Source organism: Colletotrichum graminicola, assembly GCF_000149035.1.
Source record: "Colletotrichum graminicola M1.001 genomic scaffold supercont1.24, whole genome shotgun sequence".
Classification (NCBI taxonomy): Eukaryota; Fungi; Ascomycota; class Sordariomycetes; order Glomerellales; family Glomerellaceae; genus Colletotrichum; species Colletotrichum graminicola.
This window is the reverse complement of record NW_007361028.1, coordinates 160,537-172,166: the sequence shown is the minus strand read 5'-3', so window position 1 is coordinate 172,166 and position 11,630 is coordinate 160,537. Positions and strand designations below refer to the sequence as shown.

Genomic DNA, 11,630 nt, shown 5'->3' with positions numbered 1-11,630 from the left:
ATGCAGCATGTATCAGGATTTGGCTATCCCACTCCTCCCGCGTCGCCGGTGTACGACAACTCAAAGTGTTCCCTTCAGCAGCCCATCACAACAGCGCCCCACTGCCAGGCTCGATATGTCCCGTTAACGCCGGAGGCGAGACTGGGAAGGTTCCTCGAGGGCAAGTTGCAGTTGACGACCATCCTGGGGACTGGCGCATATGGTGTTGTGTATTCCGCCGTGGATGTCAAGACCGGAGTCCGTTATGCCGTCAAGTGCCTCAGCAAGTTCAACCCAGATGGAACCCCATTGGATCGTCGACAAGTTGCTTTCCAGAACCGGGAGATCCGTCTGCACTATCTGGCCTCGGCCCACCCTAACGTGGTGTCGATGCTCAAGATTGTTGACGACCCGGACTGCATCTATGTCATCTTGGAATATTGCCCGGAAGGTGACTTGTTTTTCAACATCACCGAAGGTGGTCAGTATGTCGGAAACGACGATCTTGCCAAGAGAGTCTTCTTGCAAATCTTGGATGCCGTTGAACACTGCCACTCTCTCGGAATTTACCACCGGGACTTGAAGCCGGAGAACATCCTTGTTTCGGACCACGGAGAGACCGTCAAGCTCGCCGACTTTGGCCTCGCCACATCGTCCGACCGGTCTGAGGACTACGGATGCGGCTCTACATTCTACATGAGTCCAGGTAGGCACACCACCCCCAGGAACTTTCCTACTCCTTCAAGCCTCTCTCCCCCTTGAACACAACTGACATTTTTCTTTTCCCCCCTCTTTAGAATGCTTGGACCACTATGCCAGGAGACCTTTTTACTTCTGCGCCCCCAATGATGTCTGGAGCCTCGGAGTGATCCTGGTCAACCTGACCTGTGGACGCAACCCATGGAAGCAAGCCTCGTTCGAGGACTCTACCTACCGGGCCTACACTCGTTGCCCAGATACCTTGAAGAGCATCCTCCCAGTGTCGGATGAACTGAACGACATCTTGGGAAGGATTTTCACCCGGAACCCGGACCAGAGGATTACTTTGCCCGAGTTGAAGGCCAGGATCCAGGCATGCAGGAGCTTTACCATCCCGGCGATGCCTACTGCTGTGCTCCCAACACCCCCAGCTTCGCCCGAGCACATGACCGAATACGTTACATGCGAGGACACGATTGTCGACGACTACGACAACGCCCTTTCGCCTGCGTCGTCTTCTTCTGACGACGGCTCCACTTGCTCATCCGACGACGGCTCGCTCACCTCGAGCGGCTCGACCATCGACGACCTTGATGAGGAGTTCCTCCAGGAACAACACGAGGCTATGGTATGCCACGCCCAAACGTTCGAACCGGAAGATCCCAGGACGGCATCATTTCCCACACAGGAGTTTGTTCCTCAACAATACACAGGACCCGTGCCGTCGCCGGCGGTTGGACAAGAGCACCTTCACGCACATATGCCCATACCTGGGCACATGCCAGTTCAGGTTCAGATGCAGGCACCGAGCTGCCCGCCAAAATCATTTGTCCAGTTTTGGTGGGGAGACGTGTTGAAGTATGCCCAGCATGCACCTTCAATGCATCCTCATGTTCCCTTCCACCACCAGGTCCCACTCTTCTCTCACCCTCAAGGCTGCTACTAAGTTGCCACACATCCGTTACGCCAGCCTTTTCCAGGATAACCATCATCACATGGCTCATTTGGACTGCTTCGGCGAATCAACTCACGACACAACACAATCGTATCAACGTTTAAACCATGGACCATAGGATCCATGAGGATATCTAATTTCGTTATGAGTCATGTGGACCATATTTTTACCCTTGGACTCCCATATCGGAAAGGATCTACCAACAAGCTCAGGGAGAAAAAAAAAAGGCCGGATTTTCTTTTCACTTTCTGTAGACCTGTACCCCCAAAAGAGGGAGTGGTTTTTTTTTTCTTTTTCTTCTTTCTCATGTTTTATTATTTTTTTGTTATCTCAGCGTGGAGTTGGGTTTGGAAAGACGACGGGGAAACTGTCTCTGTACTAAGGGATGCCCAGCGATGCATACAAGGCGTAACAGGATACAGAGACGGGGGGTTGGCTGGAGTTTGTTTATTTTCAGGGACACTTGTGGCATTCGATTCTACAATGCATGCTTCCTGTGCGCAAGCATCTAGGAAAGGCTATTTGACAGTTTTTCTGTCGATTGTTGGACGATATCACGTCTCACTTTGGATTGCATTCGAGACGTGGATATTCTCGAAGTGGTTGAGCAATAGCAGAAACAAAGGGACTTGGTTTTTTTCATCGAGAACGAAGGAGGGAGAAGATGTTTAGACAATACCTGGGCCAAGAACCCGATGTTTCGCGACGATGTCATTCGCGCGAGGAAGACTCTTGAGGGAGTGGAAAGTTCAACTCGAGTCTGGTAGGAAATAGCTAAAGAACACAGCTGTCCTTCCACTACCCTTTTTTTTTTTTTTTTTTGAATACAAAACATTCAAAGAAAAACAAACAAAAATTCAAATGTGCACTGAGATTTCCAAATAACCGTAATCCAATGTGACGTCTCAACATTTACGGCGATTAAACCTTGTCAGTCACGGCCAGACACGAAATGGCCGTAATACCTGCCAAGGTGAGGCTTCCTTCCGAAAGTTTGGCTCGCATCAGACCGACCCTTTCTGTCTTTTTTGTCTTACCGTCTTAATCTCGGGTCCCCCCCGCCTTCGATGCTACGTTGGGCCGTTTTCCAGAACGTCTCAAGATTTCCCATCCAAGTATGAGAGGAAAACCCTCTTGACAATCCCGTAGGGAAGGGAGAGAGATGGATGGGGTTGTTCCCTACACCGGCCCCCCGCGTTCTTCCCTGGGAAAAAAAGCCTGTAGCTGTGACGAGGGTTCACTTCTGCTTTCTTCTTCTCCCTCTTCCGTCCATCTCCCCCCTCTCTCCGTCTTTTTCCTTACTTTCCAGAAAGAACGTTCGCTTTGCTGGGATGCGTGCGCCTTGTGGCCATAGCTCTCTCCTCTGCTGGAATGACGGAGGACGGTGACGGACAGAGACGGACGGACGGACGAGCGGGTACGAGTAAGAGGAGGAGAAGGGAGCTGGCGAGATGCCGGTGGGGGGGGGTTAGATAATCTACACAAGACGAGTAGTTATTACTACAGTCTCCCTCTCTCCTGATGACGGATCTGTGATGGGCGGTCTACTGTCCCAAACCCGAGATAGCTACTTTGCAGGAAGGACAAGAGTGCGAAAGAGATTGGTTGGTGCCACAGCTGGCTGGCTTGTCGACAAGGACCTGACTGAGACGGAGCCCGGGCTCGACTCGACTCGACTTGTTTGGCTCGCCCTTGCGCCGCTCCGAAGAGCAAGCAGCGCGCAGGTTTTCTTGGTGCGGGTTGCCAAGTAGAGGTGGATGAGTGAGCCGCAACTGGCTGAGAGTGTGCAGGATACATGCCAACTGCAACGGGAGCGGGGTGGGGGCACAGCACAGCACAGCACAGCACAGCACGGCCAAGGAACATACGAATTATTGATCGAGAAGAGCACACGCGCGCACGTTCCAGCAAGATCAGACATTTGACATGGTGCTAGTCTGACTAGGGAGGGGGGGATCTAAGAAAAGTCAGGGCTGTCAGGTTGGCTCTTGCTGGAGAGCTCGCCCCCAACCTCCAAAGGGAGGCGGCTGTTGATTGGGTCGTGACGGATGTGGGAAACGGTCATCGTTCGCCCTGTTTTCTTTGGGGGTGTGCCTCGGTTTCTTTGGATGGGTGGGTGGTGGCCGTGGTTTGGGACCGTCCAACCATCCGCCTTCCCACCACCACCATCACCTCGTCGTCCTCGTCCTCCTCGCCCCCCCCCCCCCCCCCGTATGCTGCTCTTCCCGGGCCTGGAGTCGGTCCTACCGCGATGTGGTACGTAGTACGTAAGCGAAAGAAGGAAAAGAAGACGGAGAAAGACAATGCAGATCTCCCTCCTTTTGGATTCTAGAGTGGAGAAATCGACAGATGGTTGGGTTGGGCTTATTTTATTTTCCCTGGCGAAAAGAGCATTTCAAGGATGAGGTCAAGAGGAGGGGCTGGTTGCCCCCCCCCGGTCCACGTTACTATCCGGTACTCACTGCGAGGCTGTGAGTGTCATGTAATACCGCGTGGGGTTATATTTTCCGGTGTATCGTCCCCTTGGCGGGGGGGCGGACCTTTGGTCCTTCGTTTCTTTTCTTCTTTTCTTTTTCTACTTTTTCTTTTCCCGTTGTATACTTATTTGGGTTCAGTGGGGACTGATACCAAGTGGAGCTTGAGCGTGTTTCTCGCCCCCTTCCATGTCCTCTATCATCTGTACCATTGGTTGGCGCACCCAAGAGAAGGACCAGAAGGTTGAGCCTTGGTCAGACTCGGGCCTGTGCCCAGTTCCGTTTTCTTGGATGCAGGCGAGGTGTCATGCTGCACTTGACTAGGGGGAAACCAGGAAGGAGTGTACTGTGTAAGGAAGCAAATCAAGAAAGGCACGGGAACAAGGTTTGGGTCCAACTGGGTAGCGTGACAACCAGAAAGAGGGAGGGAGGGACGCAAAGAGCGTGTTGCACTCCTTGCGCCGTTGTCACCTTATTACGCATGCATCACGGCGGCCAAAAGGCAGAAGAAGGGGGGTCGCCTCGGGCGTTGAGTGGTTTTGGGCATGGAAGCATGTGTGTGGGGATAGGTTTGGTAGGCTTGGGGGAGGACATTCAGATTCCCTAGGAGGTTGTGTGGAGCATGGGAGAGAGGCTGCAGGTAGATATGCTGATGATGTGTATGTGCTGGCTAGTCTCTTTCGCTCACGAGGACGCTAACACAGCCATGTGTTTTCGGTCAGGGGAACGCCTTTGTTCTTTATTTGGCGTCTTCTAGGTTGGTATATATTTTTCTTTCTAGGTTGGCGAGTTCACTACCATAGATAGGCAGGCTGATGGGGGAGTTGCAAAGCATGGTAAAGCAGCAGCATCTCTTTTAGTCGTCCGTGGGAAGCCGTTTGTCCTCGGCATGTGGCTAGATATGACGATGGGAGGGGGAGGGTTTGGCTCTAGTCTTGATATTTCTTGCCTGAAAGTGTATTATGCATTGGGATGGCATGTCCGTCCGTCCCGCACCTCTGACAGGGAAATGGGCCTTACCGGACGAGAAAAAAACACATTCATCAGCCAGAGATCGAGATGTGCAAAGGGCCAGCCAGCCAGCCAGCCAGCCAGCCACTACCACGCCAGGGAAGCCACGACATTGTGGAAGGAAAGGTTTAAAAGACAGCAAGCACCAGAACGAGCTAGCCTGCCATGCGTGATGCAACTGACTGCCTGCACACTGCCTTGTGCAAGGTTGGTATGACGACAACGGAGCTGAAGATGGGTTTGACGAATAAGGGTTGTTGGTTTCGCGTGAGAGGCCTTACCCACGATCGGCGGGTGCTGAATGGTTGGGGGCCGGACTTATGAGAAGCTACCGTAGACTATTTGCAGGCTGCTCTCACTCTCGGGCGCCGGGATAGGAAAGGTTCATAGGGAGGCAGTATGGGCTCGGGATGGATGCTCGACGGCCTACGAGATGCCGCAGCAGGCCACCGGCCCTCGTAGGTAGGTGTGTGCCATGTGTGTGTTAGCTATAGCAGGTAATGGCAAGGGGGGGGGCCGCCGGCATTGACGGGAGACCTTTGGCGCGGACGAATCGGCCGAGTCCCTTCGGCGTAGTGCCATGCTTCTGCCTCGTGAGGAGACGGCAACGGCAATCGGGCACCAGGGATGTGTGTAGACGTGGAGCCTGCCTCTGAATGCGGTGTACTAGGTATGTATACACTGTCAGGCCTTTGTTTCTGACGACGAAACAGAGTTTGAATTCCCCAGGAGAGGGCATGGATGGATGGATGATGGGCGGATGATGGATGCGTATGCATCTTGGACGTAGCATTTTGTCACCATCCATCTTACACCGTTGACCTTCTGTATCCGAGGCCTCCTCTGCATACCAGCTCTCCCGGGGAAATAGCCCGGCTAGTCGGCCATCACCGGGGGGGCGGCGAGGAGAACTCAATCGCTCAATGCTTGGCTTACTTTAGGTACACTAGAGTTTGACCGCGTTTTGGATGGTGGACAAGGAGGAGGGGAGAGGGGAGAATCGATAGGTGATATTGTTTGTTTCGTCGCCCATCATTGGAAAACCATTGGAAACAGCAGGCAGTTTGCCTGCCCATGTAAGAGTAAGTGGGCTCTGAGAGTCAGACTCGATGCGAAAGATGCAAAATATCGGCTTCCGCAGTCTCCTCGGCTGGCCGGGTCGCCTCCAAGTTGCGCCCGACCTTGCAGTCGCAGCCGCACCAGCTTCATCAGCAAGTCAGTTGATGAAACCCGGTACGGCCGGGTTTGTACAGAAATGCAAACCAAGACGTCTCTCGCCGCCCCTTGAGACGGGGTCTAGGCCGCGCCCCTCTCCCCTCCCAGGCTATGAGGTTGACAACGAAGGACTTTTGGGAGTGCATGTTGAGTGCATACGGCTCCGAGAGTCTTTCTCAACGCAACATGATTCGTCCCCCTCTCTCCCTTTGACCTAGGCAGGTCCCCGTTTGTAACAGCCCGCATTGGGCCGGGCGTTGCTGTCACCGTTTTTCCCTACTTGCAGCAACCGGCAGATTCTCAGCCCCAGTCCCGATGGATACGCTCGCTAGCAACTGACAGCTAACAGCTCGGCCGCCAAGGTGGAAAAGTGATGTGATAGAGGCCCGCCAAGTGTGCATTTTTACCTCTATTATTCGTTTTTTTGTTTCTATTAGTTAAATCACGTAAGAGGGATATCCTATAGATTACGTAACAAATTATAATATAGAATATAGTTACTTATTATATTAGTTAGTTATAAAGTAAATCTAGACTTTTAGGTAGTATACTAGTAGTAAGGTAGATACTACTAAGGGAGGCAGTGTGTTATATAAATATTACATAACTACCTCCCCTAAAGCATACCTACTATATATTAATACTAGTAACTTTTCTTTTATAGTAAAAGTTACTAGTGCCCTAGCTATCTAGATTACCCTTAAAAGCCCTAAAAACGTAATAAAAATTAAAACTTTAAAAGTATTATACTTCTTATAGTTACGTACTATATATTCCTATATCCTCTATTTTTCTTTATAGATAGTATAGGCTTATACTAACTTATTTAAGGGTATTTCTTTTTAGCTATAGCTATTAGAGGCGTATTTTTATATTAGTTAGATTTAACTACTACTATTATAGTCTAGTTAGTTATATAACTTATAATTTATTTTTTACTATATACTTATTATAATTTATTATGCCTATATAACCTAACCCTCTATATATATCTTAGCTTTATTATTTATAACTAGGCCTTTAAGTGCTTAATTTAAGAATACCTTTATAAATCTATTAGCTAGATTATTAGATCTAGTAATTTATTAGACTTTATAAAGCTTATATTACTTATAAGACTATCTTAGTAATATAATATTAATTATAAGATACTTCTTTTTTATAGTTCTTAGCTTAACTAGGTATTTATAAAGTAAATATAAGTCTATATATATAATAGTTAGGATTAATAAGATATTAAGCTTCTTTATAATTATTATAATAGTTATAAAGAGGGCGTAAGCTATATTAATACCTATAACTATCTTATATACTTTAGATATAAGGACGCTTTAGGTAACTTATTTAGACTTTATAGATAAGAAATAAAAGATATTACTATAAAAAAGAAATTTAGCTTAGTTATTATTAACTTCCTTATTTATAAGGAGGATAATAAATCCTAACTATAAAGTTATATTATAATTATTAGTAAATAATCTATTTATAAATATAAACAGCTTAGCTAATATAAAATCTAAAGGGATAAATTATAGACTATAGTTAAGTAAGCTTATTTACTATTATAGTTAATAGTTAAGGTCTTTAATTACCTTATTATCTAGCTCCTTATATTAGGCTGTAATAGAAAGATTATAATATGCTTTAGGCTAGTAAATAGAGGTAATATATACTCCTTATGCCTATTACTAAATAAAATCTTAGTAGGCTATAGGTAACTTTATATTAATTAATTATAGTTTTACTTCTTACTTTTTCTAGTAGAGCGTAATAAAAGTGTCTATAGTAGATATAACTATAATAATCCTACTATTAAAGGTAAGTAGTTAGTTAATAGTAAGGAATAACTTATTCTTTATAATAAATTTTACTTTAGTTAGTTCCTTATTCTTTTAGTTAGAAAATAAAAGGTCTATTAGGCTAATAGTATTATTTATTTATATACTAATAAGTATAAAGTGTAGATTTTTACTAAATAATAAGAGAAAGTAAGGGTTATATATAGTAAAGACTATCTAGAGATTCTCCTTATAGTAATAGTTATAAGTAGCCTACTAGTACGTACCTACCTTAGTAATCTTATATAGAGGCTTAATAACCTTTATAATAGTATTATTAAGGTACTTATAATAGATTTAGGCTAGGAGTTTAGTATAAATAGTATAGTTAAGGTAAGAAGTAAATTAAATATAGGCCTATATAATGTTATATAGCTATATAACTTTACTATTAATAAAAAAGGAAAAGGCTAGTATAAGGATAAGCTGCTAGCTAGCTTACTAGATAGTAAGTAACTAAGTAAGAATAGCCTCTTTACTATTATTAGTATAGCCTTAAATAATAAGGCGTAATTTCTTATAAGGCTTCTTATTAGTGCCTTTTACCTTATTTATAATTTATAATTTAAAAATTTACTTATATAGCTAAAGTTAGTTAATTATAGTAAATTTAAAGACGCCTTATATAATAAGGCTATTAATCTTAGTAGCTACTAATTACTTAAATAGCTTACTAAGTGCTATAATAATACCTTTTTTATATAGTTAGATTATAAAGGTTTAATAGGCTTTTTTCTTTACTAAGAGGAAGGTAGTATAAGGTACGTTAGTCTCTTATAGTAAAGTGTATCTTATAGGGATTTTCTTAGCTTATTAAGGTTATATAATAGTAAGATTATTAGTACGTAGCTACTACCCTAAACTAGTTATAATAATAATAGTATCTTTAGTAAGCTTATTACTATAACTACTATTATTATTTAAGATAAATAGAGGACGTTACTTAGCTAAGCCTTTTTCTTTATTATTTACTATATAGTATAGCTTAACTAATATAAATTAAAAAACGTAAGGGCTGTTAATATTAATAGTAAAGTCTTTACCTTAAGTAGTAAGTAACTTATATAGGCTAGACTAACCTCCTTTTTTACACTAGATATAGACGTTACTACTTAAAGGCAGATCCTTTATTATAAAGGTATTTAGGCTATAATAAGTAGTAAGAGCCTTATTAATTTACTACGTTATGTTATATTTATAAAGATCTTTAGTTACCTTATAGATAGCTATTATATATTAGATTATCTTAGGTAAAGGGGTAAAGTTAGTAGTTATATAAAGGTAGGCGCTAAATACTAATAAAGTAGGTATAAGGCTATTTAGGCTAGTAGTATTATTAACTACTTTAGTAGCGCTTTAAAGTGCTACTTTATAGTTAATAGATAGGTATTCTTTTTAGATTATCTTATACGCCTATTAGAGTATAGTGTAGTATCTCTTAACCTTCCTAACGCTATAATACGCTTTAATAGAGATAATCTTAACTTTAACGCCTATTATATAGGCTTTATATAAAAATTTAGTTAAGATAAAGTTCTACCTTATATTAGTAATAATTTAATCTAGAGGTCCTTAGTAGATATTAATCTAGTAGTAATATAGTGCCTCCTATATAGTTTTTACTAAAATGTTATAAAGGAAGCAGGCTGCGTTAAAGGTAGTAGTAGTATTAATAATATAAAGTATAAGGTTACTATTAAGGTATATAATATTAATAATAACTTTATAATTAAATAAATAGTTATTATATAAGGTAAATTAGAATTAAAAAGGAGCCTTCTTATAAATCTAGTAATAATAATAGTACTTTATTAAGTGTTTAATTACTTTTATTTTAACCTTATAGCTAGCCTTATAAAGGATCTTATATAGCTAGTAAATTAATAGATAGCTAAACTATTAATAAAGACAGCATAGCTTAACGTTAGTTAGGTAATAACTTATAAGGCTTTACTTAGGTAGGCTAAGTAGTATTTATAAGTAGCCTTATTTTTATATAACTAGCACTATAAGTTTACTTTATTAAAGAGTATTTATAAGGTTATTAAATTAAATTAATAGTTAATTTATATTAGCTAAGTAAAGTAAGAAAGGTATATTAGTAGGTATTATATAAAAGGTAATATACCTAAAGGAAGTCTTTACTATAATAGTGCCTTATAAAGTAATAGTATTACTATTACTAAACCTAATCTTTACTTTACTTATAGCTATAGTGTTAATAGTTATAAATAGTTAAATTTACTATAGTGTAATAGCTTATAAGTAGCCTATAGTTAAGTAACTTACTACGCCTATATCTAGTAAAATACCTTAAAAAGTAGCTAATAAGTAATAATTTAGTATAAAGGTACTAAGTAACTTAGTAAAGGTACTATTAGGGTTAATTTTTATTAATTAGTAATAGATAGCTTAGTTAGTAACGCCTAGTAAGCATGTTACTATTTACTTTAGCGCTACTAAAGAACGTAGTTAAGGTGTAAAATACACTATTATCTTATTCTTTATTATTACTAATAATAAAGTAGGCCCCTTAGAGATACTACTAAAGATCCTTATTATTATTACTATTTTTATCTTCTTTTTCTTATAGATAGGTGCCTTTATAGCTAGTAAGGAAGGTGTTATATATAGTTAGTAAGGTATCTTTAACGTAATAGTTACCTTTAAATTACTAGTACGCTTTATATCTTTTATTAGTAGTATACTTTATTAACTAGTAGCTAGGCTTATAGTAAATATAGCACTTTTTAGTATTATAGCTACTATTATTATTATTACTATTATAAAAATTACTACTACTATAGTTATTACTAAACTATTAATAACAGCCTTAGCCTTAGTAGGTATAGTCTACTTAATATTAATTATTAGGTAATAAAGGTAAGGATTTAGTAAGGTACTAGCTATAGTAAGGGCGCCTTATAGTAGTACTAATAGATAACTATAATTAGCTATATACTCCTTTTAATATTATAGCTAGAGCATATAGGTAAAGGTTATACTTAGGAACCCTAGAGTAGGTATTTAGTAACTAACTTCTTAACACCTTATTATTTTAGTATAATAAGGGGAAAGCCTATTAGATAAAGGCTAGCTTTAAGATAAGCTTCTTAAGAGCTTAGATCTTAGTTATTATAAGATTATTATATATAACTTAAAGAAGTGTTATTTTTTACTATTTAGATAGGTAAGTCTACGTTTATTTTTATATCTTAAAGTAGTTATAAATTTAGTTAACTATCTTATTAAAATTATAAATACTATTACTATAAATATAATTAATATAGAACTAAGATACCTTACTTTTTAATATAATAGAAAAAGCAGGACTAAGTTAGTATTACTTAATCCTAACCTTACTATAGTTATCTTAAAAGATACTTAACTTAAGGTTAAGAACGTTATATAACTTACTACTATACTTAGTTTTTTTTCGGGAGTAGCTTTATAAAATTA

General features: G+C 40.9%; 3 protein-coding genes across 3 annotated transcripts; all 3 read left to right on the top strand.

Annotated features, from left to right (window-relative positions):
* GLRG_06392 (uncharacterized protein) lies at window positions 1-1,624 on the top strand (the record flags this gene model as incomplete). The annotated part of the gene is made up of 2 exons (XM_008097077.1): window positions 1-685; window positions 777-1,624. The coding sequence occupies 2 exons, from the start codon at window positions 1-3 to the stop codon at window positions 1,622-1,624; spliced, it is 1,533 nt and encodes a 510-aa protein (XP_008095268.1).
* Window positions 1,625-3,168: 1,544 nt separating this feature from the next.
* On the top strand, window positions 3,169-3,384 carry GLRG_06391 (uncharacterized protein; the record flags this gene model as incomplete). Its single annotated transcript, XM_008097076.1, has 1 exon — window positions 3,169-3,384. The coding sequence occupies one exon, from the start codon at window positions 3,169-3,171 to the stop codon at window positions 3,382-3,384; it is 216 nt and encodes a 71-aa protein (XP_008095267.1).
* A 2,234-nt stretch (window positions 3,385-5,618) lies between these two features.
* GLRG_06390 (uncharacterized protein) lies at window positions 5,619-5,882 on the top strand (the record flags this gene model as incomplete). The annotated part of the gene is made up of 2 exons (XM_008097075.1): window positions 5,619-5,747; window positions 5,832-5,882. The coding sequence occupies 2 exons, from the start codon at window positions 5,619-5,621 to the stop codon at window positions 5,880-5,882; spliced, it is 180 nt and encodes a 59-aa protein (XP_008095266.1).
* Window positions 5,883-11,630: the final 5,748 nt, after the last annotated feature.